This window comes from Carassius auratus, chromosome 19, assembly GCF_003368295.1.
Source record: "Carassius auratus strain Wakin chromosome 19, ASM336829v1, whole genome shotgun sequence".
Classification (NCBI taxonomy): domain Eukaryota; kingdom Metazoa; phylum Chordata; class Actinopteri; order Cypriniformes; family Cyprinidae; genus Carassius; species Carassius auratus.
Genome location: NC_039261.1, coordinates 12,818,202 through 12,846,188, shown reverse-complemented (window position 1 = coordinate 12,846,188; position 27,987 = coordinate 12,818,202). Strand labels below are relative to the sequence as shown.

Genomic DNA, 27,987 nt, shown 5'->3' with positions numbered 1-27,987 from the left:
CGTCACGCGCTGAGCGGAAGTGACGTACATAGCCAGAAGCGTGACGAAGACTGGCTTAAAAATACAACAAGGAAGTGGACGTTTACTGTCAAGGCTTAAATAACATTCATAAAGGAGACATTTAATTTCCTATCGGTGTCTTATCTCTGAATAAGCGCCGGGAGGGTATAGTCATCTCGGACTTACCCGCGAGCCCGTGAGTATCTGTCTGAATAACCGTGGAGCTCGAGTCCAGCAATGAACACGGACGTAGAATTTCACATCAGGCAGAATTACCCGTGGAACAAACTGCCAGCTAATGTCAAACAGGTACAGTAACACACAGCACACACACAAACACCATCTGACTCGACTTCCCATCACCGCTTGCCCTACCTGCAGAATAATTCACAGCATCAGCATGATTTCCAGAGAATCTGTCATTCATCTCATTCATTCAGTTAACCGTAAACACACAAACACACACATCATCGTCATAATTATAGTTTCGTTACTGTCATCAGATTCCTCTGCATGATACCTAATCATATATAAACTGTTATATATAAATAAACTATTGCATTTGTTCTAAAACTGTTCTTGAAGGATGTGGGAATAACATATTGTTTTTTTATGCTTTGAAACAATACGTACAATATATTACACTGAACAATATATTATTCAGATAATGTTAAGTTTTCTATTGAATAATATTAAACAATAGTTCATGTTCTTTTATTTTGCAGTGAACAAAATGTAAATGAGAATCTCTGTATTTGGATTTATTTATTCTTTTATAATTGTTTATTGATATTTAGAATAGATTGATTGATTTTAGTTTTTAGTTTTTAATCAAAAAGATGTATTTTGAGAGTTATTTGTCCACGGCAATATAGAATAGAGGAACTATGGGTAACGAAACCATGCGTCAGTGGGTTAAAAAGGAACAAATGAGACAAATGCAGTATGAATAAATGTGGATAGCATAGAAATTGTTGCTTTGGAATATTTGATAAAACTGATTTTTTTTTCCAGAAGGAAATTATTTTTGACATTTGTCATGATTTTTCTTTACAATTGGAATCAGATACACACATTCAGTTTCACATTCATAATATTCAGTAATGCCAAATATTATGTGTTTGCATTGTGTAAATAAATCCATTGGAATTAAATATTTTTGCACTTTCAATTCTGCAAAAAAATGTTTTGCAGTGTTTTAATTGTCATCTTGCTTTATTTACAGAGCCTGGGAAACTCGCAGCGTGAATATGACAAGCAGGTTCTTCTGTACAGTATCCGAAACCAGCTTCGGTTCCGCAATAACCTAGGTAAGCATTAGATTAACAGAGAAAATCTATAGCTTTTTTTCTCTTCTATAACTCCTATTTTTCATTCTGACATTGTTCCAAACCATTTGTGTTTCTCACTCCACTCTGGCCAGACCAACAGCTCATTGTAGCTCCTGTCAGCAGATGTAATTACCTTTAAATAATGAGCATTGTTGCTCTGATTTAGCGTCCCACAACACTGTCTAAAACCTCTTCTCTAACAGTCAGGCATGTGAAGAAGGACGAACGCAAGTATTATGAGGAGCTGTTGAAGTACAGCCGGGAGCATCTGATGCTCTACCCCTACCACCTGTCTGACATCATGGTCAAGGGTCTGCGGGTCACCCCCTTCTCCTACTACATCAGCATCATGGAGGTTCTGTCAAGTTACTTATTTGTATAAGGTTTACAGTAATCGCTTTTTCATTTTTCATTTCATTTGCACCTTTTAATTTTAAAGAGAGATTAATGGGGAGAATAGGAAGTCTGCTAATTAATTTTCTCAAACTAGCACATAATTTTTTTCTTAACATATGGTGGACATGGGCTGGCATCCAAGCGTTCAGTGTTTTACTGAACTAGTTTGCAAGTGTTTTTCTTCCTTTAATGATAGAGGCGATATAGAAGTATTAACTCATAAGCTCATTACAGTACAAGTGCTGCATTCTGATCATGCTTCAGATAGGTCGGTTTGTAGACGTTAGTGTATTGTTTGCGCATATGAGGATTAGTGTAAATGACTCATGCAGAGTGTCAGCTTACCATGTTTTATCGTATAAAACAACAGTGTCTGCTTTCTGTCTGTGACTTCTGGTGTCACTTATGCAAATTAATTTACCGGTGTTCTTAATAAGTTTTTAAAAGATGCTCTGAGAGCATTCAGAGGGAAAGTTCACTATCATTATTTACTCACTCTCAGGTTATTCCAAACTTGTATGTGTTTTTTTTTTCTGAGAATGGAGAAGTTTTAATTCTCTCTTCTATACAATGAATGTAGATGGGAACCAGGATGCCAAACTCCAAAAAAGAATAAAAACACAATAAAAGCATCCAACAAGTAGTTTATTGCTTTGTGTGACAAAAATCAATCACTTGCATTCTATGGAAAATTGCAACTTGGACATTCTGCTGTAAACATTTCTTTTTGTTTTCCATCGAGGAAAGAAGGTCATATGGGTTTTGAAAGGCAAGAGGAAGAGTAAATGATAACAGAATTATAACTCTTATTTCTTTGGACTTCATTTGTGATTGCATGTGTATGACCCAATCTCTTTCCCTTTTATTCAGGACATCATGAACTGTGAGAAGAGTTATGATTCCCTGCCCAACTTCACTGCTGCTGACTGTAAGTTGTTCTCGCTCTGTCAGAGCTGGGACTCATTATTTGTTACTGTTGCTGACTTCTCATGCACAACAACAAGCCACTAGAGAAGACATACATTGCTCACTCAGAATGAAGTGCCACAGAATTACTCTGGCTAATAGTGAATGTAAATATTTTCATAAATGTACTTTGCTAATTCTTCAGAAGAAGTATTGCATTGCTTTCTTGATGCTTTAAATGTGCCATATAGTCCACAAAAAGATACATTTACTGTTTAATGCAGATCTACATGCATTGACTAAATAATAATTAATGAAATAATATTTAGAAAATGTGAAATATATAAATATATTCAGAAACATGAGTGACATTTTATAACAAGGTTTCATTTCTTAACATTAGTTAATGTATGAAGTTGATTTAGCTTAATGCTTTTTTTATATACTAATGGACTTAATGATTAATGTAATTTATTATACATTAATGTTAATTTATAAATGAAATGTTAAAAATGAAATGTATTTGTATGTGTAGAAATTAACATTATGCTGGAATAATTAATGTTCATTTTTAATTATAGTTCCTAATACATCAACTGATGTTACTGAATTGAACATTATTTTAAAGTGTTAAAGTGAAATAGTTTGTGAAAATGGCACAGTATAAAAATGAAATATGAATGTATTCATGACTGGTCAATTTACATTAAATGGTGACATTAAAATTAGATTAAATAATGCTGTTTTAAAGGGTTGCTGAGGTTCAAGTGTAAATACTGTGTATAAATAGACAGACACTGACATAAAATGTATTTAGACTTTGGACTCTGGCAATCGAGTGGCTAGCTGGATTATTCATTTGTGCAAATTAGTTTTGTAATTACCACATAGGAGCAATATAATAATGTACAAGCATCTGACAACAAGACAAACCATCCCATATTATTTTGTGGAAAAATGTATAATTTGATTTTAAGTGTATCATTGCATTTTACGAACCCCTTATATTTACCCATATGTCTTGTCATTATTCAACTGAAAGAAATGTGCCGGCGTATCTTTGGGGAATGGATGTCAACACTGTTATGTGAATTGCAGGCAAAGATTAAAGTGAATTGTGTAAGGCTGCACAGTCATACATATATTTGTACCCCAAAGCATCTGGGTACAAAATCATTGGCATAATAGCACATCATTAAACTATGTTATGAAACAAATAATTTGTAATTGGCTCATAATAGCTGGCTGTGCTTGCTCCGAGATCTCACAGAACATGGTCTTTAGGTTGGGTAGACAGAAGGTAGCCAGCATGCTATGCATGGGTTTCTCGCTCTAATCTCTTTCTCTGAAGTGAAGCTGCACTCCTGCCCTTCACAGCTCACCCCACAGCCTTTGGCATCAAGCCTGGCACATCGCTGTCAAGCCTGGCCTTCTCTAATGATGCCAGACCCCTGTGCCTTTATGCATGGTGAGGGACAGGCTGCTGATGCCCCAGGAAGGCAGGATCTGAGGCATAGAGAAATATGTTAAAATCACGGAGGTTCCTCCAAACACTGAAGAACATCTATGATGTCCTACCAACTGCATGCATAAGTGGTCAGCACTCAATAGAGGTGAAAACTTATTCCAAAATGTTCTGTGAACCTCAAACCACATTCTGAGATATTCAAAAATGCATGTAAGCCACATTGCAAAAGTGTTTGTAATGCTGCCTGCCTGGTCAGATTATCAATATAGTGCTTTAAATGCACACACATGTACATCCAAAGTTTAAGTTTAAATAATGATTCTGCTTAATTTCAGTTCACATTTATTTGTATAGTGCTTTTAATGAGACATTGTTTTAAAGCAGCTTTACAAGAGATGCATGTTTCTACATTTCAATTAAGAGTATTTTGTTATCCGAGCGGACTGTCAAAGTAATGTTCATATTCCAGAAACGTACAATTCTATTATTATAAAAATCATGCAGGTAATGACATATTCCAGCAGAAACAAAGAACACTATTAAAGGGTTAGTTCACCGAAAAATGAAAATTATGTAATTAATGACTCATCCTCATGTCGTTCCAAACCCGTAAGACCTACGTTCATCTTCGAGACACAGTTTAAGATATTTTAGATTTAGTCTGAGAGCTTTCTGTCCCTCCATTGAAACTGTGTGTACGGTATACTGTCCATGTCCAGAAAGGTAAGAAAAACATCTTCACATTTTGACAGTCAAAATTTATTTAGTTGAATTTTTGTCCCAAGCCATCGTTCATTTCCGATCCTGGCGTAAACAGGGTCATAGATTGCAGATTAGGTGTCCATAAATAAAATATTTGGTATTTAAGAGTCCATCAGCGTATTTATTGATCTACCTGTTGATCTTTCAGGTCTGAGGCTGCTTGGCATTGGCAGGAACCAGTACATTGACCTAATGAACCAGTGCAGATCTTCCAAAGTAAGTCATTCTTGGTTTTACGCTGTAGATCAATTAGGATGTTATGGTTTACTTCCATGTAATATCTTCTGGGATTTCAACATGATGTTCATTAGATGGTTCTCAAATCTGGATGGTTTCATTGCTCCCTTTGAAGATGAAAGATGTAATCCATAGAGAGCAGTGCTTTGCACACACAGTGATAACCTCACACTGTTGCCTAAGCAGCATCTGTCTGTGGCTAGAAATTCTTCCGGAGGAAAACGGCTCGGGATCTCCTGCCAGCAAAACCTGTGGAGATCACAGTAGAGCCCTGGTGGGTGGTACAGACCGGATATATCACAGAGGATGACATCAGGGTAAGGCGAATTCATTTAACAATGTTTCTTTAGTCTTGTTCATAAAATTACATTAGGCTTTTGGAAATGGAAAAAGGGAAATAAAATTACTTTAAATAAATGGAGTCAATGAGAATAGAAATAAATGATTCATTTAATATTTCTTTTTTGATGTAGCTGTTTTCAAGCACAATTAAAAGTTATGTCATCTGTAAATAAAAAAGATGAGCAAAACATCGAAACAAAGAACTAAATGATTCCCAACAGCTACATTTTCCCTCATATATCCCGCATGAAATTATTAGAGGACTAAATGTCTTCTAGTTGCTCATCTGAAAAACCTCTGGCCTTTATTGTTTTTGTGCTGGGTTGAAACCAGATCTGCTCTGGGGCGGAGAAGATGGCCATTGATAAGATGATAGATTCTGGACCCCAGCTGGCTGGATCAATGGAGTACAACGTGGTTCTGAGTGAGTGTCCGTTTTTTAGAAAACCTCTTGAAATAATGATCAGGTCAGGTCATGCTCTATAGATGTACTGTACTTGTATTACCAATGATATTGCATATTTTGACCCATAAAAGCATGCTTTAATGATATAATGGTTGAGAATTTGACAACTCTTAATTATAATTTCTATTTACACTTTTAACGTAAGCTTAATTTTGCTAGACTTTACATTTTTAAACTTTGACATTAAAATGAGACCCCATAACTGTCATGGTTAATAATAACAATAAAACGATTAAAATAGTAAAAGTTATATTCACTCACTCCACTAAATCTTAAATTAATATGGTATATTAATAACATAAGAATATAATAATCAAAACATTATAATGTGTACTGAATATTTAACATTCAGCCAAACTGTCATAGTCTCTCTCTGCATCCAGTCTGTACTGGTCTGCACAGAGCTGTCCATTGGACTGTGCAGATGATAGGTTTCCATGCACAGCAGATAATGCACAGCAGCGCACAATCCAAAAGTGTGGGGCAATTTTGAAGTCAGACCAGTACGACCTCTAACAAAAATGCAGTCGCACATGCAGGAAAAGTGGTTGAAAAAAGCCACCATTTAGTCACAGTCTGAAGCCCTGTGTTTTTACGGGTGGTACATTCAGGATAATAACTTTGTCTATTTATCTTCTCCATTTTTTCAGGTTTGTACAACAGGGGCTATATATATCTTGATGTGCCCATATCAGATGACAGCTGTATATCAGGTATGCACTGCAGTTTATCAAATAGGCTTCAATTATAACCTCTTTGGTAAAGGATTTTGCTCATCCATCTCCACAGATTGTACATAATAGCGGATGGGAGAATAATTGATCAAAAAGTGTTGATAGGATGATTACAAATCCATTTGAAAGAATAGCAGAGAAAACATCTATTTTACTCTTCTTGGTTTTCGTTTTCAGTGCCGCCGCTTGAGGGATTTGTCATGAACAGAGTCCAGGGTGATTATTTCGAAACGCTACTCTACAAAATCTTTGTTTCCATCGATGAGCAGACTAATGTGTCGGAGGTACATAAGTGCACTTTTCATTTCTTTTCAGTGATTCTGCTCGTCTTTGAGAGTCTCATAGCACTTTTCCGTTTGTCATTTCAGTTGGCTAATGTACTGGAGATTGACTTGGGCCTGGTGAAGGTACGTGTCATGCAGGGATGAAAATGGAAGGCCATTTACTGTACATGGGATGTTTGATATGAAATGATGCCTTTATAGCTGACTGGGAGCACGGTGAATCCAGGATGCAGCGGTTCTGGAATTACCAATTTTCCAAATTCTTTGGCCTTTTGATGGGTTGTGAAATAATTCCTTCTTTGAATGTATGATGCAGACTGGGCAGAATGAGGACTGAACCATTGTGAACCACTGAACATTTCCTCTGTAGCTGTTTAGCACCATTTCAGTATCCGGCAGAGTGGGAAACAAGCTTATTCATGAGATCCGTCATGAAAATCCATAACTCGCCGACGTGACTCAAAGGACACGATCTTTAACAATTTAATGAATTTAGTTTTACAAAAGATAGCCAGTATTCATTTTAATTATCTCTTTGACATTTTGCTAGACAAATAGAATGAAACGTTTCCTGCAGTCATCCTATTAGTGCAAACCTATTCATTTAGTAAATGATGTTGACAGAGTATATATGAATAGATCCATTGCCGTCAGTGTTTCTGCGTGGCAGGCAGGGTTCCTTTTGATAGCGGTGTGCCTGAAGACAAACACTTTCAATGGAAAAGCTTGAATATCGGACCTTATTTTTTGAAACACAACATTTATTTTCTCTTATCTTTTTCTTGTTTGTTTTTGTAAATCATATATTAAGCCAATTAAAGTGTCCATTTATATAAGAATAGTTTTACGACCATTATTTATTAAAGATTTACACTTTAAAACAACAAACACTCTCTCTCTCACACATACACACAAATACGCAGCGATATTTAAATTCTCTTTTCCTTTTCACCATAATTTATAGTACAATGAGGGAATATAGTATCAGCATGTATGGAGCCCAAATCCTGACCCACTTTCTCCTGTACTATTCAATCTTTCTCAATAGCTAACAGAGTTTTATCTTCATATGTGACAGTACCGCAATTTTCTTTTCTGTTCCACTTCACTTAGAGCCATTCTGAGTCGTGCTTATGGCCATGTAGAGAATAACCTTTGGAAAAATAAGGGAATATGTATTCATAACCTTAGCTTGGTTGGCCTAGCTGCAGAATCAGTTGGATGTTTCTTGTTGTCAGGTGAAAAGGGGAGATGGAAATTGTGTTTTGGCAATGATGCTGTGATAATGTATATTATTATAAAGCTGTTTTCGATATCGCTATGGATTATTCATGAAGATGTGTGTGGATGCTTTCCAAACATAATTCAGAGACTGGCTGACTTCCTCGTAAATGAATGGTGCTTACATGCTATTACAGTAGTTAATAATCATGTGTGTGAATGCTGAATGAATATTGGGCTTTTTTCTATTGTCTTCCAGAATGCAGTGTCCATGTATTGTCGCCTGGGGTTTGCTATCAAAAAGGGTCAGGTGATCAGCCCCGACCAGCTGCACACCTCGTGGAAGAGTGCCCCTTCGGTCAATAGACTCAAGTACGAGAGCTCATACCTGACACTGATGAATAGGCCTTTAGTGCTGGCTCACGTCTGAGAAACAAACAAAACACTTGCTGCTCTAGAAATCTCAAACTCCGTGCAGTTCACTCATTGAGAGATTTGATCTGTGCTATTGGACAAAGTGTCCATTCTTACTGCTGGACACCTGGAGCTTATATATAATCGCAAATACAACTAGGATTAAATCCTTCCAATGAATTGAATATCGATTCCTAAAATCCTAGGATTGGCATTTTAATTTATGCATTTGTAGTTGATGCATAAACATGTCTGCCAAACGTAATTTGTGCCACCGCACGTCTAGCAGATGTCGCTGGGTTAGTGGTGGATAATTGTTAACACATGCAGTACTCCACCTCTATCATATATCTATTCCCCATGCTAGCTATTATTTATGTATTTATCTATCATGCTAAACATGTTAGATAATAATACTTTAATTGTAATAATAATAATTTTTGATTTTTTGTAATAATTAAAAGTAATGAATTCTTCAATCAAATAAAAATATTTGTAATATATTATTGTTGTAATTGTTATGCATTATAATTTATTAATTTCCCATTAAGGAGGACAATTGTTTTTTTGCGTTCTTCATACTGACATTAAAACAGCTCTAAAAATCTGGAAAATAATCTTCTTCTCTGTACCAATGTCTTATATTAGCTTTGCGTCTAATAATCTAACAATTTGTAATGGCTAAAATATTTGTAAATGTGAAAGGAAGAATAAAGAGAACCTTTAGTGTTATGTGGTGAGTAATTGTTGACATTGTAGCTTGAATATACCCAAATGATTGAAATCAGAATTGAATCAAGAGCTTGTGATTGAGAATCAGATCAGAATGGGAATGTATAGTCGGTTAAAGAATCAGCTCCTGCAGTTGCTGTATGTGTGAATGTCTCTTTAGTCTGGTGTTTCACTGTGTTTTCTCACACTTGCCAGAGGCACTATGGACCCTCAGAAGATGCTGCTGTCATGGGAGGGTGGCAGTCCAGTGATGGAGGCAGGTTCCTCAGCCACTGATACAGACACCACCAGCCTGGAGGACCAGGGTGAGAGCACAGCAGCATTCATTAAATCCTAAACCGCTTTCCACCCACCCGTTAGACACTAGCTCACTTTACTGCAGTGTATTATTAAGCATTAGTCTGGCTCCCATCAGTACATAAATCACAATAACGTGAATTCAATTGACTGTGTGATTTTTTTCCCCTGGCCTTTAGACAATGCAAGTGTGAGCAGTCTAAGTATTCCAGCCGCCCCGACTAAGAGGATCGCCTTCCTGTTTGACTCCACCCTCACCGCCTTCCTCATGATGGGCAATCTGTCCCCTGTTAGTGTCTCATTCACAGATTGAAGTATTTCTGCTTTACAATTGACATATAGTTGAAACACTACACATAGCTTATTTAACTGTGTATTTTAAAGGGGTTATGAACTGTCTTTTTTTTGGTACTGTGCTTTTTCATAAAAAAACAATTCAGAAATAATAGGCTATTTTCTGTCCTGTTTTTAACCCCCTCATCAGAACGCTCTGTTTGAATAGACATTGCTGATTGTAGACTCAGAAGTAAAGTCCCATGTTTGACAGTCTACATACTTCTTAAATGGACACTGCTATGTTTAAGGTTAAAAACGCATAAATACTCAGTACATATCAAACGATCTGTAATAACAGACAAAGCAATAGTGATCAAGTAATGAAAACAGTTACTCACACTTGTGTGGTGCAACATAGGATCCAATATAGTTGGCACAGCATCGACTTTTCGTATCAGTCTTTCTGAAAATCCTGCGTTGAATTGTGAATTTTTTGTAAACTAATCCATGGTACAATTAAGTGAACAAAGGACCACATTTTTACTGCTGCAGTCTGGAACTTCAATTAAAAATTGAAAGTGGCACATTCCAGTCGTTTTGGCAGATTGGCTTCAATGTAAGCTGTTTTTAGACTAACAGGAAAGTTTCGAGTTCTGAAAAATTGCAGGATGTTTTTATAATACAATGACCCCTTATATATAAAAAGTTTTTTTAATTTTTCAGTTTATGACCCCTTTAAAGGTGTTTAATATTATTTAGTTTACTGGTTCAAAGTTGGTGGGTTGTGTCTGAAAACAGGTTAAAGTCATGCCATGTCTGTGGTTATATAGTGGAACTACTTTTAAACTGTTGCCACAGGTTGATTTTTTTACTTTTGAAGGTCTGACATTTTACATAAATTGTATTTGACTGAAATGCTTCAATTGAAATATTTTTACCAATTTAACATTCTACCAATGATAAAACTATGCTACATGATAAGTTTTGTAAGGTAGGAGCACTGGTAGGGAGCCTTTGAGTTCCTCATGATTACAGTGTTATAACAGTTTTATAACCCTGTTGTAAAAGCCAATTGTTGATGATTAGTGTTGTATGGTGTATAACACATAACATAGGAGTAGTAAATTGATAAATAAGTTGAACGTTAGACAACAGCAAAGGTAATCTAAATGTAAAAATAAGGGAAAGAAGAATGCACAATTGAAGAGCCAATATGGGTCTTTAACGGAAAATTTAAGAACTCTTTTTTTTTTTCAGCCTATATCTGATCTTACTGATACTTATATGTCAGGCATCCGTACTACAGTAATTGTCCTCTGTGGTATTTAGATGCTAATTCATCTGTTACTTGGTAGAATCGGCTAAATGAAGCAGATGCCATTATGGCCAAGCTATATGACATGCACTTATCCTAAAAAAAACATGAATAAAACTACTTAAATGCAACCCAAAATATTTTAAATATGAGTTCACTTGCTGAAGAGACAAAACCTGGTTTGTGCAGTCTACAATGTGTTTAGTGTGGTGAATTGTTGCCTGCCGAGAGCATGAAAACATAGAAATTCAATTTTGTACACTAAACAGTTTTAGTACTGTTGTGTCACCACTTGAAGTCCAGCAGAAAGGCTAGATCTAGAAGCTAATAAACCAGTTGAGAACTGCTGATTTGGTGAACTAAGAGGAGGAGTCATGCTCAAGGGTTTTCCAAGATTGTCAATCATCAAATATGTTTAGTATATCATTTATAAATATCGGGATTTCATGTGGTGTTTTTCATCTCAGAACTTGAAGAGCCACGCCGTGACGATGTTTGAGGTTGGGAAGTTGTCTGATGAGACCCTGGACAGTTTTCTCATGGAACTGGAGAAGGTAAAACCCTTATTATAGGACACAAAAGAAGCTGAGGGACACACAGTGGACAGACAATCTCCGTCTCTGCTCGTGTTGAAATAGAAAGGGGCCACCGCCAGGGGCTGATTATACAGCACACACACTCACATTTTTCACTTTGGCACTGCTCTCACATCTCCTGTGCACACAAAAGCATAAAGGCTATTGCATTTCTCCCTTAATATCTTTCCAACCTTTAGTTATTCTTTTCTTGTTTGCACACCATTCTTTTTACTCACTGACATAATGACTGTCTTTGTGTGTTAAGCTTGATAAAATTGCTTTATTTGCTTTGTTGTATTTCTATAAGGTTGAGAGCACTGCGGAAGGAGAGGCTCAGAGATATTTTGACCATGCACTGACCCTCAGGAACACAATACTCTTTCTGCGATACAATAAAGATCTCACGCCTGATCAGGGCCCTGATGTACCAAATATAGGTATGTGTTAGTATCTGAGGGCCTGTATATACTAGACCTGGGGGATCAGTGAAATATTTATGTATTAAATGTTATATTTTTGCTTACAAATTAAATGTAATTCTTTGAATCAGTTCTTTTGAATCCTTTACATTTAAAAATGTTCATGGATGGATTTTGAACAATTAAAAAAGGATGCAATAATTATTTACCCTGTTTTAGTTCTGAAATGTATTAATAATAGTTTCTCTTTCTTTATTTTTATTAAAATAATTTTCTGTAAGTTCAGAGCAAAAGCAAACACATCAAATATACTATACTGAGCATGTGAAATATAATAATACATCATAAAAAATATACTCAGGTGGGCAAATGTTTGGAAAATGTAGGACATTTAAATGTGTTTGAAATGTGTCATATGACCACCAAGGTTGCATCTATTAGAAAATACAGTAAATCATATTATTGTGAAATATTAATAAAATGTTCTATTTTATTTAAAAATGTCATTTATTCCTGTTATGCAAAGCTGAATTTTCAGCATCATTACTCCAGTCCTTAGTGTTACATGATCCTTTAGAAATCGTTCTTGCTGCTCAGTAAACACTTATTATTTTCAGTGTTGAAAACCGTTTTTGCTGCTTAATATTTTGTGGAAACGATTCTGCTGGGTAATACACATCATTATCAGTTTCCTTATTTAAACTGTATCACTCTGATCCTTATTAAATACAATTGTATTTCCATTGTGGAGCGGCACAAGTGAACACATGTTCACACATCCTGGCTGGCACTGATGTATGTTTGTGATTCTCGCCAGGCCTGCCTCTGGACCTCCTCCGCTGTGAAAGCCTGCTGGGATTGGACCCTGCCACCTGCAGCCGTGTGTTGAACAAGAACTACAAACTGCTAGTTTCCATGGCGCCACTCAGTAACGAGATCCGGCCAATCAGCAGCTGCACGCCTCAGGTAGCCCAGGAGACTGTAGTCAGACCCGTAGAGAGGGTTGTGTGAGTCTGGGAGTTACGAGACTGTGCTCGCTCCGTGAGCAGTCAGATGCTTGTCCTCTTGAGACTTTCATTCAAGCTAAATAGGTCTTTCTTTGCCTCCGGGTTTCTTTATAAAAGTTGCACCGTGTAGAAAAACGCTACCCACCAACTACATCTCTGCATTTCCATAATGATCTTTTACATGCTTTTTTAAATGTTTTTTACAAATAAGGTCAGCATTTGGCCTGGGGGAGAAGTTACGGTGTGCATTTGGAATAACTTAATTTCGTTACACTTCATTACATGTTTTGTCACTAAGAGCTGTTGCTTGGAAGTTGGCCATGTGTATAAGATTAGCTTTATATGTGTCTCTTCCAGCACATGGGTCCAGCCATTCCTGAGGTCAGCTCCATCTGGTTTAAAATGTATCTGTATTCTGTCACTGGTCAAGGCCCTCCTTCGCTGCTGCTGTCCAAGGGCTCCAGGCTCCGGAAGCTGCCAGAGATCTTTCAGGTCCATTTGAGCATAAAAATATTTATTTCATTTTTGTTTGTACTTTATATATATATATATATATATATATATGTGTATATTAGGGGTCTTAATATGTTTTTTATGTTTTTGAAGAAGCCTATGTTCACCCTAGGCTGCATTTATTTGATCAAATATACAGTAAAAACAGTAATATTGTGAAATATGATTACAGTTTGAAACAACTATTTCTATTTCAATATAGTTTGAAATGTAATTTATTCCTGTGATAGCAGAGCCAAATTTTCAGCATCAATACTCCAGTCGTCAGTGTCACATGATCCTTTAGAAGTCATTGTAATATGCTCATTTACTGCTCAAACATTTTTCTTATTATTATTAATATTGAAACCTGTTGTGTGCAAAATGTTCTTTCTGGAAACTGTAGTGCATCTTTAAGAAATCTTTGATTAGAAACATTATAATTGTCTTTACTGTTGATACATTTAATTCATTCTCACTGATCCCAAAAAGAAAAATCCTTCCTGTCCACAAAAATTTAATGGCAGTATATGTATTATAAACTTGCTAAATATCTTGTTATTATCATATATAATTTTGATATGTAAATATATGTATATATGTATATACAACAAGGTGTTGGAAAAATTCCTTCACATCCCAAAGCTGCTCTATTTGATTGAGATCTGGTGACTGTGGAGTTTTTTTGATCAAAGTGAACTCATTGTCATGTTCAAGAAACCAGTCTGAGATGATTTGAGCTTTGTGACATGGTGCATTATCCTGCTGGAAGTAGCCATCAGAAGATGGGTACACTGTAGTCATAAATATATATATATATAAATACTTCAAGTACCAATAACCTTTACATAATCATTTGATATGTTACTTAGGCCTATGACCGACTGCTTATTACATCATGGGGTCATGACCCTGGGGTTGTCCCAACATCTAATGTGCTAACAATGTTGAATGATGCCCTCACCCACTCTGCTGTGCTCATCCAGGTAATACAAGGACACCCTGAATTCTCATATCTAACACATTCTCAATCTTATCTCATTCTAACTGAATTCTAAAACATTTAACAAAATCACTCTTTCAGGGTCATGGAATGCACGGTCACGGTGAAACTGTCCATGTCCCATTCCCATTTGACGAAGAGGACCTTAAAGCAGGTAAAGTCTTAGTTTTGTATACATATAGTGGCCTTGGTTTTTTCTTAGGGTCACTGTAGATGTGTTTAGCACACTGAATAGCCCAGACTTTGAAACTGGCCACTCTGATTTGTGTTGTCTCTCCCAGAGTTCTCATATTCCAATATGTGTGCGCACAAAGCCCTTAAGATCCTTCGGGACAAAGTGGATCTGGAGCACCAGTGTGGCTACATCACCATGCTCAACCACAACAACAGACATCGCAGACGACCCAGTGACGCCGAAGGTGGAGCTAAGAGCCTCTTCTTAGTTCTAACTGTCCATTTAACCAATCTCTGAAATGCCTGATAAGGACAGCCCCTATACTGATCATTAGCTACTCCAGGGCTGTATCGATAAGTGGCATAATTGGATTAGAATGAGAGCAACCAGGTCAAGCATTTGCCAGTGTGTTTTATAAGAGCAGGTCTCTAAAGCAATTAATGTTTTAATTGCAGTCCACATGTTCGATTGCATCACTAATCAGAGTGAAACCTGAACGCTACCTTCAGGGTCTCTCTTTGCTTTCCTCACAGGAGACCCTGAGCTTTGCGGAGTGCTTGATGCCAGCGGAAGCAATGAATCTTTTGAGCTGGTTACGGAGGAGAATAACGGAGATGGCGGCAATAAACCAGGAACAGAAGGTAGGTGTTCTTTGACTGCAGGTTTTTTTTATTGTTGAGAAAACATGCAGAATAGAGTTGAACTTGTTGTGGGTATTGATGATCACTCAGGTCTTGCAACTGAGTCAGTATGAGGTGCTCAGAAAACCCTGTTTGTTCATTCTCTCAGGGTCGTCCAGTGAGGATGAATGGGTTCCTCTGGAGCTTTGCTTTGGGATGCCTCTTTTTAGCTCTGAGTTAAACCGCAAAGTGTGTCAGAGGATCGTCTCCCACAAACTCTGCAGCAAAGACAGGTGACAACAATTGTCCCCCTTTTTTTCCCCTAGCAAAGCAAATTTGAATCCAGCCCCTTATTATTTTACTGATCCCAGTCATACTTCTTTATCCCATAATTTCCTGTCCTCTGTCCACTATCTATATTAATAAAAGTGGCAAAAGGCTTCTATTTAAAAGTTTGGGGTTGGTAAGATTGCTTTAATATTATTTATTAATATTACTTAAAATATATATATATATATATATATATATATATATATATATATATATATATATATATATATATATATATATTATGTGCAATAAATTGAAAGCTTTAAAAATGTTCCAAAATCCATTTTTGGGCACGTACATTACTTTAAATGTGACCGCGCGGCTTCAAATGTTAAGTTAATTTTGTAGTATTTTGTTGTTGTTAATGCATTCAGTTCTTTTTCCAGAAATAACACTAAATTAAATGTGTAATGATATAATTAATCTGCTGTAATTAAGTAATTAACATTCATGTTTGTACAAATGACAGTTTGCTGAGCTTTCATTATAATTAGACATGTTATTACATGCTATAAATAAACATCTAAATAATTATACACACAGAGTATCAATTCTATGTAGGTATTCCAGTACAAAAATAAATGTTCACCTTCGGTACATTTTATTATCCTCGCTGGCTATTTTTAATATTATCTTCACTACCACAGTGACAGATAACAATACAGTTGGTGGTGTGAGAAATCACACTTGTCTCTGTGATAGTCTGTGACTGGCCTCTTCTTTAATCAGAACCAACGTCTCTTGAATGAATACATTAAAAGTGTTAAGAAAAAATGAAGAATATTTAATCAAGTTCGTTTGACAGCCTTAATTAAAATATGTATTAAAACTGGACTAAAGAATAAAGAACACACTCTGTTTCTTTTGCAGTCTTCAAGAGTTACTACATTCCAGTCGAAAACTGGCATTAAAGGTTCTCAGTTTTGTTCATTCATTCCAGGTAAATCTTCACCCGTTTTATTTTGTGCCTAATATAATGTGGGTTTAGTTCATAGGAGCAGTACTGATGTCTTATTTCAGAGATGTCATTCAGCTGTAATACAGTCATGGAAAACCAGGAAATATCAGCATTTCCTACAGGAACTTAATGAAATCTTATAAGGTCATGGAGATTTCTATAGTGGACATATTTTGTACTCTCTCTCTCTCTCTCTCTCTCTCTCTCTGTATAGTGGATATATTATGTTCTGCTCTAAAATATTTCATCAGCTTGAAATTGCTTTATGAGAGTGCAATCTCTATAAAATTGGGCAAGAAGTGTGAGAGCCCTGGTATTTTTCACTGTCAGGTGCTCTTTGTATGTGTGTTAAGTTGACTATTTTTCACTGTCCCTCACAGGATGGAAAACAGCCCGCGGACCCTGACAGCGGGGTCTGGGGTCCCCTGAGTCAGCCCCCGGCAGAGTCTGGCGTCCCCCTCCCTGCAATCAACCTGCTCTTCAAGGAAGGCGAGCTGAAGGAATGGAGCGGCCGAGCGCCACCCTCCCTGCACATCTCTGTCCCACAGAGAGATCAGCCCACATAAAACACCCCCCTTAAAATAACCCTGTTCAGATCCACACCATACACCGCTTGTCATGAGTTACCTGTGGCACTCAATCACACACAGCCATCAAGTGCTGCTGCCGCCATCCGTCACGTCTGGATGCGAGCGTCCAGAGTAAAGTAAACAAAAAATAGAAAATCTATTTACAAAAAAACCTTTTAATGTGTATATAGACTTTGCTTGGAAAACATAGGACCAATCCTGGAGTTGGATGAAGCCGCCCTAATCGTATTACCATGTTTTGTGACCTGATGCATGATATCACTGCACAAAATCTCCAAAACTACTTGACTGAATCAGCAGGGTTTGAAAACACAAAGTTGAGGTTTACGTTTTGCACAAAGCCTGCGGATGACATTCAGGTGTATTCAAATTGTTTTTTGGGGACTTGAATTACGGTTTATTAGGTAGTGTTCCAGCTGGAAATCTCGTCCGTCTCAATCCTGCTTAGCAGAGGAGCGTTTCTGCTTCACTGAGACCAAAGACCAACTCGTTTTATGTTGATTTTTACTATTATTTTATTTTTGGCTGCCTTATTTGCTTTGTGTCCATTAGACTACAGTATCTCCGGATGCGTTTATTCCACTAGACCAGTTTGAACATGTTCCCACTATCTGCTTTTGTCCACTCATCTTCAAGTAGTGACAACAATGTCATCGATTATCCATCAGTACCTAGATGTGTTGAATATCAGTATAAGTTTCGAGTTTATTGTGCGAATATGCAGTAAACAGCATTAAATTCCCCTCAATGGCCTGATTTTTCCCCCCTCACGCCTTTACCGAAGGTGCTGCCAGTGTTTCCCCAATCAAACCTTATGGTAATGGTATGTGAAGACCGATTAGAGATCTTGGTGCTGCATGATGAGTGTGTAGAGTTGTCGTGTGTATTGTGCACCATCCTCTCCTCATCTCTTTATTTCCCCTTCCATTCCTTCCTGCATCAATATGACCCAAAACAACACCGGCTCCGTGCCTGACCCAGTCACAGTGTTAGGAAGAACATAACCGATAGTTTTATAAAGTCACCCTGCATTTTAAGAACTCTCTGTTGTAGTGTACTTGATGGGACTGTGAACATGCTCTTGTAATTAAATGGGTACAGAAGTTAAATTTTCCCCACATGCCGTCCCATTCTCCAAAATATATGTCATAAAAAATGAAAATCTAAAAAGTATATGAAAGTACTAATAAATATGTTTCAAAAACACACATTGCAAGTGTTAGCATGGAGTTTGTCATTCAAAAAGCTGTTTTCTCAGGTTGTTGAGGGGTATGCTACAGACAGGCTGGCTCCCGGGTGACTCTAATTACTATAGCAACACAAATTCAGGGTGTCACCAGGGGGCAGTGAGGCTCTGAAATGGGGCATGGCATCATAGGAATAGCACAAACCAGAAGAAGAAGGGGGAAAAATTATCTGATGATGCCTGTCAACAACAATTCATATTCATCCTACAATATGCGCGAGACTGATGTACAGTATGTAGTGGTTCGACTTTCTGTCATTAATTTCATAATTAATCTTCGTGTAGCTTAATAATTAAAGTTGGTTTTATCTGGAGGCTTGCTCCTTAAAACTAGGTCAGTGACTATAGTCAGAAACTTTCAATATTTCAAGAAATGTGTGTATGGGAGGAAAATTGACACAGCGGGTGGCTACCCTATCCATTTTTATTGTAGATGTTCTGCAGCCTATGAAACTTTTACACAGAGAATTACAGACTTGTACAAAAGGAATATAACCTTTTACTTCAGTCTCTGTATTTTCAGCCTTTCATGCTTCTAAGCCATGCATGTAGAAAATCAAATAAAAATACTTGATGTAATTTTTCACTTAATTGGAAGAAGGGTAAATACTTTTATTTACAGTTTAAACAACTGTAAGTAAAGTCTTATTCTGAATTATTAAACTCAAGGAACACAAGATCCCCCCTCCCTCGTCAAAAATCCGTTGCCATATTGATAGTATTTTGTGATACGGTTTCATATTTTTACGTACAGAGCCATTCCCAACCTGAACCAACCAACCTGTTTGCATCTCTCTAAACTATTTGGAGAAACTGTTGCTCATCGTAAAAGTGAATCACATTCAGATTATTTTGACCGATTAGATTAGTGATTGATTAGATAGTTCTAACAGCTCAGAAAACATGAATGGCATGATCTTTTGAATAGCTACCGTGATATAGGTGGAAATCCCAAGGATTTATAAGTAAAAAATAGTCGAAACCCCTGTTTGTGAACAAAATTACTTTATATGTAGCCTAATTATAAACTAAATTATTTTATGTCCTATTATTATTGTTATTATGACATAGGCCTAAATTCTATGCTCTTGTTTGTTTGTTGTTGTTTTTCTATTTCCTGTGGCTTCTCTAATATGACTGGCAGAGCAGCACTGAATACTGTTAACAGGACAGCACTGAGCTGCTTTATCATATTAATAATTCTTAACGACGCTTGTCTAAACTACTTTACACCGTGCTGTGCTGTTTCAGCGATGTCTCTTTAAATGAGGGAGCGTGTGTAATAAGTGTGGCTGTGGTTGGTTTTCTTCAGCTCTGTCTGTTAGTTCGCATTATATCCGATAAACGCGAGCAACGCGCAGCGCGTGCACTTCAAAACAGAACGTTCGGAGTCTGACAAACAAACAGAGCGCTTTACGTTTCTGTAGGATGGAAAAACGTGTTTGTCGTTCTATTCGGATTCCGGAGCAACATTTTATTAATTTGATCAGTATGTCAGTGGAGCTTTGAACTTTCTGCTTGGATGCATGAGGTGTGATAGGACTATTAACTGCCTGGAGCAACAACTCGAAGCATTGAATACACAGACTGGATGTAACCTCTGACTTAGGCTAACCCGCACAATAACTCTTCTTAGGCTATATAAAGTGCTTTGTTTTGGTCTGTAACTGTGATGCGCGCGGTTGCTTTAGTAAGCAACTATCAGCGCAGACGGAGCATCTCAGTGAATCTACTTCCAGATGTCCGTCTCTCTCTGCTCGTAACAGGTGGAGCTCATTTCACTCCATCTGTCCGCTGCTGAAGTGGCATATATGGGCAACCAGGTTGACAAACTGTCACACCTAAGTTACGCCGAAGTTCCCACGACCGACCCTAACGGGCTCGACACGGAGGAAGACGGCCCGCGGATCGGGGTCTCTTACATTTTCGCCACCGACGACGACGAACTGGACGATAATCATCATCAGCATGTCGATGGATCGGGGCAGAAGGAGGAAGAGAAGCACTATGAGCTGGACTGCGCGGTTTACCACCGAGACGAGTGCATTTATGAGAGAAGTAGCAACACTACGGAACAGGAGACGTTCAGCCCGGAGAATTTATTGAACAAATGTAAGCCCGGGGACGTGCTGGAGTTCGTGTCCGCCGGGCAGTACCCGCACTGGGCTGTGTACGTGGGGGACTTCCAGGTGGTGCACCTGCACCGGGCGGAGGTCAAGAACAGTTTTCTGACCGATGCTAGTCAGGGCAGGAGGGGCAGGGTCGTAAACGAGCTGTACAAATACAAACCCCTCAGTCCTGACATGGTGGTGCAGAACGCGATGGAGCAGGTGGGGGCCAAAGACAGAGAGCTAAGTTGGAGAAATTCGGAGTGTTTCGCCGCCTGGTGCAAATTCGGTAAACGGGAGTTCAAGATGGGAGGGGAGATACGGATAGGAAAACAGCCGTACAGATTAAAGCTCTTCTTGCCTGACAAACAGTTTCATGTGCTGGAGTTTCAGAGTTTGGAGGATTTGATCATGGAAAAGAGGAGAAACGATCAGATCGGCAAAGCGGAAGTTTTACAGGAGTTGGCACATCATTTGATGAATAACGGAAGTGAAGCGAACGTTCATTGACGTGCAACAGGTAGCGGACAGAAATGTATCCCAAATATGATTCTAATGAACCCCCTCCAGAACATTTAACTGCAAATATTAAATAAAATGTTTTTTTTTTTGTTCAAAGAAAATGACAGAACTCCATGATACAATACTAGCTCTTCATCATATCACTGCGCCGCTCCCATAGAAGATGTTCTCGTGAAAGGGACTACATCTTTTAGTGGAAGGATATTACTTAAATAATTAAATAATGATAATAAAAGTTTAAATATAAAAATGTGTCCTCGATATTTTTAATTTGTTGCAATCTTTATAAAAACAATAAATCACTAAGACCAGCTGCATTGTGAATATAGTAATGGGTGAAAGAAACAGCCCATATTGACAATTTATTGCATATGATGGGTTGGTTAAGATGTTTCAGATTGTAACTTATTGTAAGCGTTCTTTTCATAACAATTAAGAAAAATTTCCATTGCTTTAATGCAAAGATATGTTCTTATAGATTTTGTAATGTTGTGAAAAGATATATCATAGCAGGCTACGACCACCTTTAATTTATGTTGATTTTATTAAAATAAAATGCATTGAAAATAGTGGAAATAGCAGTCTAGAGTCTAGACCTAAGCAGGCTGATTTATGGTAATGAGAATTGGGTGGTAAAACTTGCTAAATTGTCTTTAAAATAATGTTACATAAATGTATGCAGTCATGGCCAAAAGTTTTGGCAGCAACATAAATTTCGTGTTTTGCAAAGTTTGTAGCTTAAGTTGTGGTGTTCATTCACATTGCAGGGGTTATGAAGAACTTTAAATATTGACTTTTTTTTTTTTTTGCCAATAAAAGCCTTTAACACTCATGATATGCTTATTATTGTTTTCCGTACACCATAGAAATATGTGGAAAAAATCTAAAAATACTGAAGCAGCAAACTTTGCAAAACACAAAATTTATGTCACGGCCAAAACTTTTGGCCATGACCGTAGGCTTCATTTACTTAAAGCAAAAATATATTTTTTTCTTAATTTTGAGGCTTTGTGAGATTTATCTGTATGTTGGTATCTGACATCTCATATTGTGATGACAAATTATGTCAATTTTCCTTCTGTTGGAAATCAGAATAATTACACACTCAATTATTAAATATTTTAAGTTGGGTGCTATTGTTTTTCAAATAGATTGCCTCTCAAGTTGTAAGCTGTTCTCTAGAATGTCTAATAAGGCTTTCTATGAGTTGCAAAATTGCCATAAATCCTCACGTGGACCTTGCTTTATAAAAGTTGGCACACATGAAATTACAATAAGTACACGTTGACTGAATCCATCTGTTTCCCCCCTTTGTCATTTCACAATCTGAGAACATATCTGAACTCACATCTTGCTCTTTATGGTCTTTACATCAGTATGGTGCATTTATAATGCATACAGTATGTACAGTATTGTTCAAAATAATAGCAGTACAATGTGACTAACCAGAATAATCAAGGTTTTTAGTATATTTTTTATTGCTACGTGGCAAACAAGTTACCAGTAGGTTCAGTAGATTCTCAGAAAACAAATGAGACCCAGCATTCATGATATGCACGCTCTTAAGGCTGTGCAATTGGGCAATTAGTTGAAAGGGGTGTGTTCAAAAAAATAGCAGTGTCTACCTTTGACTATACAAACTCAAAACTATTTTGTACAAACATTTTTTTTTTCTGGGATTTAGCAATCCTGTGAATCACTAAACTAATATTTAGTTGTATGACCACAGTTTTTTAAAACTGCTTGACATCTGTGTGGCATGGAGTCAACCAACTTGTGGCACCTCTCAGCTGTTATTCCACTCCATGATTCTTTAACAACATTCCACAATTCATTCACATTTCTTGGTTTTGCTTCAGAAACAGCATTTTTGATATCACCCCACAAGTTCTCAATTGGATTAAGGTCTGGAGATTGGGCTGGCCACTCCATAACATTAATTTTGTTGGTTTGGAACCAAGACTTGTTTTGGGTCATTGTCTTGTTGAAACAATCATTTCAAGGGCATGTCCTCTTCAGCATAGGGCAACATGACCTCTTCAAGTATTTTAACATATGCAAACTGATCCATGATCCCTGGTATGCGATAAATAGGCCCAACACCATAGTAGGAGAAACATGCCCATATCATGATGCTTGCACCTCCATGCTTCACTGTCTTCACTGTGTACTGTGGCTTGAATTCAGAGTTTGGGGGTCGTCTCACAAACTGCCTGTGGCCCTTGGACCCAAAAAGAACAATTTTACTCTCATCAGTCCACAAAATGTTCCTCCATTTCTCTTTAAGCCAGTTGATGTGTTCTTTGGCAAATTGTAACCTCTTCTGCACATGCCTTTTTTTTAACAGAGCGACTTTGCGGGGGATTCTTGAAAATAGATTAGCTTCACACAGACGTCTTCTAACTGTCACAGTACTTACGGGTAACTCCAGACTGTCTTTGATCATCCTGGAGGTGATCATTGGCTGAGCCTTTGCCATTCTGGTTATTCTTCTATCCATTTTGATGCTTGTCTTCCGTTTTCTTCCACGTCTCTCTGGTTTTGCTCTCCATTTTAAGGCATTGGAGATCATTTTAGCTGAACAGCCTATCATTTTTTGCACCTCTTTATAGGTTTTCCCCTCTCTAATCAACTTTTTAATCAAAGTACGCTGTTCTTCTGACCAATGTCTTGAACGACCCATTTTCCTTAGCTTTCAAATGCATGTTCAACAAGTGTTGGCTTCATCCTTAAATAGGGGCAACCTGATTCACACCTGTTTCTTCACAAAATTGATGACCTCAGTGATTGAATGCTACACTGCTATTTTTTTGAACACACCCCTTTCAACTAATTCAACTAATTGCCCAATTGCACAGCCTTAAGAGCGTGCATATCATGAATGCTGGGTCTCATTTGTTTTCTGAGAATCTACTGAACCTACTGGTAACTTGTTTGCCACGTAGCAATAAAAAAATATACGAAAAACCTTGATTATTCTGGTTAGTCACATTGTACTGCTATTATTTTGAACAATACTGTATGTAGTTTTGTGTATTTGTGCAACTTTGGAGCTCCTACAGTTAAGTGAGTGGAATTCACTGTCGTAAATATAGCAGTATAGCTGTACATGTGCATATGTTGCTGCTGTAAAGCAATCCGCTCTTTTCATGGAATTTCACACCCTCTCATCAAACTACTGACTTCCTGACAGATTTTTGGTGGAAAACTGGGTAGGAAGTAGAAGACACTCAAGGTATTGATTCTGAAACTGAAGGTAAAAACTTACATACATTTGCTTTAATTAACTGAACATTCATTATACTTTTGACATTAGTATCCACATTGTTTAAAGGGGGGGTGAAATGCTCGTTTTCACTCAATATCCTGTTAATCTTGAGTACCTATAGAGTAGTACTGCATCCTTCATAACTCTAAAAAGTCTTTAGTTTTATTATATTCATTAGAGAAAGATAGTCTGTTCCGATTTTTCCCGGAAAAACACGACCGGCTGGAGGCGTGACGTGTGGGCGGAGCTAAAGATTCATGAGCGTGAGTAAGCTTTTGCGTTGAGAGTGTTTGGAAGCTGTGACCTTACCGTAAGGAAAAAAAACATCATCCAAAACAAACCATGGCTAACAGTCAGATTCAGCCGTTTATTTATGATCCAGAATCAGATCCCGAGGCTGAAACTGAACAAGAGCAGCAGCAGCAACGACTCGCTCCGAGCGGGGCTCGAACCCGAGTCTCCGGCATGGGAGGCGGACGCACTAACAAGGAGGCAGAGATATTTGAAGCAGTTTTACTCACCGCCTGCGGTTCCAACACATGATCGTGACCCTTTTTCGTTGGGACTGCATTATCCTTAAGAAATAAACGATACGCAAATCCGTCGTCAAACTGGGCCTTGTTTGTAAAACAAGCATCTTCGAAATGCAGGGAACAAACACAAACACTTGCACAACTCCGTTGATGCTCTGTAAAAATAAACTCCATCCACTGGTCCCTTAATGCTGTTTTTTTGTGGTAATCTGTGCAGGGTTGTCTTGCCCTGGCAACCAAAAATACACTTCTTTTGTGACAATTCCCGATGCTCTCGCTCTGATCAGTGAATGTCTGTTGTGCTCTCAGTGCTCTGCTATACAGGAGCTTGGATCTTCCGGGAGACGTGCCCTTAAGACCCATATAAGGAAATTCCGCTCCATCTAACGTCACACATAGCCATACTCATAAAAAACTTTCCGAAACTTCTGACAAACCGGAAGGAGTATTTTTGGAACAGAAATACTCCTTCAAACGTACAACTTAATTTTTGAAACTTTGTCCATGTTTAGCATTGGAATCCAACTCTTTAACAGTGTAAAAAAAACTAGCATTTCACCCCCCCTTTAAGAAAAGAATGTGACTCCATAGTTTAATCACTTTAAAGTGTTGCAGTGAACGACATTTTGCAGTGTAACAACTGAAGTTTATGTTGATGAGATGATGACATGATGCGTCCAGAATGTTTTGTTTTTAATTAATTAAGTAGATCCTTTAAAGGGGTCCTATTATGCTTTTTTACTTTTTCAACTTTAGTTAGTCTGTAATGTTGCTGTTTGAGCATAAAAAAGATCTGCAAAGTTACAAAGCTCAAAGTCCACTTCAAAAGGAGATTGTGAGACTGTTCTAGTAAACCCCCAAAACTAAATCAAGACTTTGTAAAAGAGCATAATATGACTAATTTCACCCTGTTTTAACATGGGTTTTTAAAGGGATAGTTCACACAAAATTGACAATTCTGGCATTAATCACTCACCTCATGACGTTCCAAACACGTAAGACCTTCATACACTTATTAAGATACTTTCTGACCCAATGCAACCACCACGTTCAAGGCCCAGAAAAGTAGTAAATACATCCTTAAAATAGTCCATGTGTCATCAGTGGTTTAACCGTAATTTTATGAAGCTAAGAGAATACTTACGACTATAATAATGTGTTTATTCAAAATTTTCTTCACTTCCGTGTCAGTCCTACACCCGTTAACAATATCTACCTTACTGGGCCTTGAATGTGGTCGATGCGTTGCTGTCTGTGCAGGGTCAGAAAGCTCTCGGATTTCATCAAAAATATATTTTATGTTCTGAAGGTGCACAAATGTGTTATAGGTTTGGAACAACATGAGGCTGAGCAATTAATGACATATTTTTTAGGATGAACTGTACCTTTAATAAGACTGGAGCATGAAAATCCATAATGACAGCACTTATTGGTTAGAAAAAGATGGATACTGGTTCTGTTTTTTCCCATATGTTTATAAATGTAACTTGTTTTTAAATTACCAGAGGCCATGTAATATGGTGAAGTTGGAAATCTACAGGTGAAATCATGAGCTTGTTTTAAAAAAAATCTGATGGAAATCATTTGATGTAGTGTTTTAATATTCAGAATAAGGTTTAATCCCGAGCCTCTTCAACACCCTGCAAACTCTCCACGACTTTCATTTGCAAGGCTGCCAAAGTTGGCTCACCCTCTAATTGTCCTCCCACTTGTGAATTTTAATACAATTTTCTCTGAGTGTGTGAACTGAATTTGATGATGTGATGCTGTAGAAAAGAAGCTGAAAGCAACAGTTTGCTAACACTGGGTTAAATAAATATAGCAAAGGCCAAGGCATAAAATGCCATGTAGGTAATAATTTTTTAGTCTCTGCTTCGAAACTCTAGAATAAGAGCCCTAACAAATGCCACAGGCAGTAGTTCATAGCCGTTCAGTCATGAGATCATGAAGCAAATACTTCATCCAAACTAGACTTTGACCTCAGACTCTGCCTATGGGAAAACACCAGCTGTTCAGACTTGAAATGCATGGACAATCTGAAGGGTTGAAACACAATGTCACAGAAACACAGTGTGACTTATCTCTCTGAACAGGAGCCCTGCCTTTGAGATACGCCACCGATGACGTGTAATGTTACAAGGGAAAGGGTGCTTTATGATTTGAGCCCAATCGCACTGCCACAGGCCGCTCACAGTAAATACGGGATGCTGGGAAACAGGGAAGTAATTACATATTGCCATACTGTGAGTGAGTAATGGCTGCCCACAAAGGCAACAAGACAGTCTTTGTGAATCATTGGAAAGCCAACACACTTGCCAGCTTGAGACAACAGCCCCCTAATGAGCACTTAGTGGGTGATGTTCTGAATGTGATCTGACTCTGTGACACTGCTCTTTGTGCTGTGATTTCAGGTCTCTGCCCTGTTTCTTCAGCTGAGCTGTGTATGGTTAGCAGTTTCCCCCATAAACTCTTAAAAATAAAGGTGCTTCAAAAGATTCTTCAAGCGATGCCATAGGAGAACCATTATTGGTTTCACAAAGACCCATTCAGACTTCATTCTTTAAAGAACCATCTCTTTCATACCTTTTTATAATCTGAAGAACCTTATATCGCCTCGAAGAACATTTTGTGAAACAACTTCAGATGTTAAAAGTTCTTTATGCAACCATTTAGACAAAAAGTTTCTTCTATGGCATCGTAAAGCACGTTTATTTTTAAGAGCGTAGAGCTGTTTTTATTTTGTTGTGCAAAAATGCTGAATAGAATTAGTATGAGAAATTCCTGAGGGGACCCATGGCAACCTCTACACACTGACCTCTTAATTAAACTGTTCTGTTGGTTTGAACTACGAAATTATAATAGACCATGGATACTGGAGAGAACTTTCATGGTTCACCAGATCTTTGAAATATTTCAAATTAAAGCTAAATTTAAATAGTTCTAACCAGTGGCATTAA

The 27,987-nt window shown here is 37.6% G+C and overlaps 2 protein-coding genes across 3 annotated transcripts; both read left to right on the top strand.

The window, feature by feature from the left end:
* The first annotated feature begins 14 nt into the window (after positions 1-14).
* On the top strand, positions 15-18,563 carry fam91a1 (family with sequence similarity 91 member A1). 2 transcript variants are annotated; one of them, XM_026288957.1, is made up of 24 exons: positions 15-309; positions 1,226-1,310; positions 1,535-1,686; positions 2,598-2,655; positions 5,012-5,079; positions 5,304-5,417; positions 5,776-5,866; positions 6,559-6,621; positions 6,820-6,926; positions 7,011-7,049; positions 8,407-8,519; positions 9,489-9,598; positions 9,770-9,879; positions 11,649-11,735; positions 12,067-12,196; positions 12,996-13,144; positions 13,543-13,677; positions 14,550-14,663; positions 14,762-14,834; positions 14,962-15,099; positions 15,365-15,496; positions 15,645-15,768; positions 16,676-16,745; positions 17,144-18,563. In XM_026288957.1, the coding sequence occupies exons 1-24, from the start codon at positions 238-240 to the stop codon at positions 17,327-17,329; spliced, it is 2,520 nt and encodes an 839-aa protein (XP_026144742.1). In that variant the 5' UTR covers positions 15-237; the 3' UTR covers positions 17,330-18,563. The 2 variants fall into 2 exon arrangements, with proteins under 2 accessions (XP_026144742.1, XP_026144743.1); XM_026288958.1 differs by having other exon boundaries at positions 15,389-15,496; positions 17,144-17,329.
* Positions 18,564-19,743: 1,180 nt separating this feature from the next.
* LOC113119448 (protein FAM84B-like) lies at positions 19,744-22,061 on the top strand. Its single transcript, XM_026288960.1, has one exon. The coding sequence runs from the start codon at positions 20,411-20,413 to the stop codon at positions 21,215-21,217; it is 807 nt and encodes a 268-aa protein (XP_026144745.1). The 5' UTR covers positions 19,744-20,410; the 3' UTR covers positions 21,218-22,061.
* The last annotated feature ends 5,926 nt before the right edge of the window (positions 22,062-27,987 follow it).

What these genes read in the sequence shown, in the direction of transcription:
- fam91a1 (XM_026288957.1), top strand. Translation starts at nt 238, where the DNA reads ATGAACACGGACGTAGAATTTCACATCAGGCAGAATTACCCGTGGAAC. An exon ending in ACGACCCAGTGACGCCGAAG is followed by an intron (nt 15,100 to 15,364) that starts GTGGAGCTAAGA and finishes CGCTACCTTCAG; the next exon opens with GGTCTCTCTTTGCTTTCCTC. An exon ending in GTTTTGTTCATTCATTCCAG is followed by an intron (nt 16,746 to 17,143) that starts GTAAATCTTCAC and finishes TGTCCCTCACAG; the next exon opens with GATGGAAAACAGCCCGCGGA.
- LOC113119448 (XM_026288960.1), top strand. Translation starts at nt 20,411, where the DNA reads ATGGGCAACCAGGTTGACAAACTGTCACACCTAAGTTACGCCGAAGTT.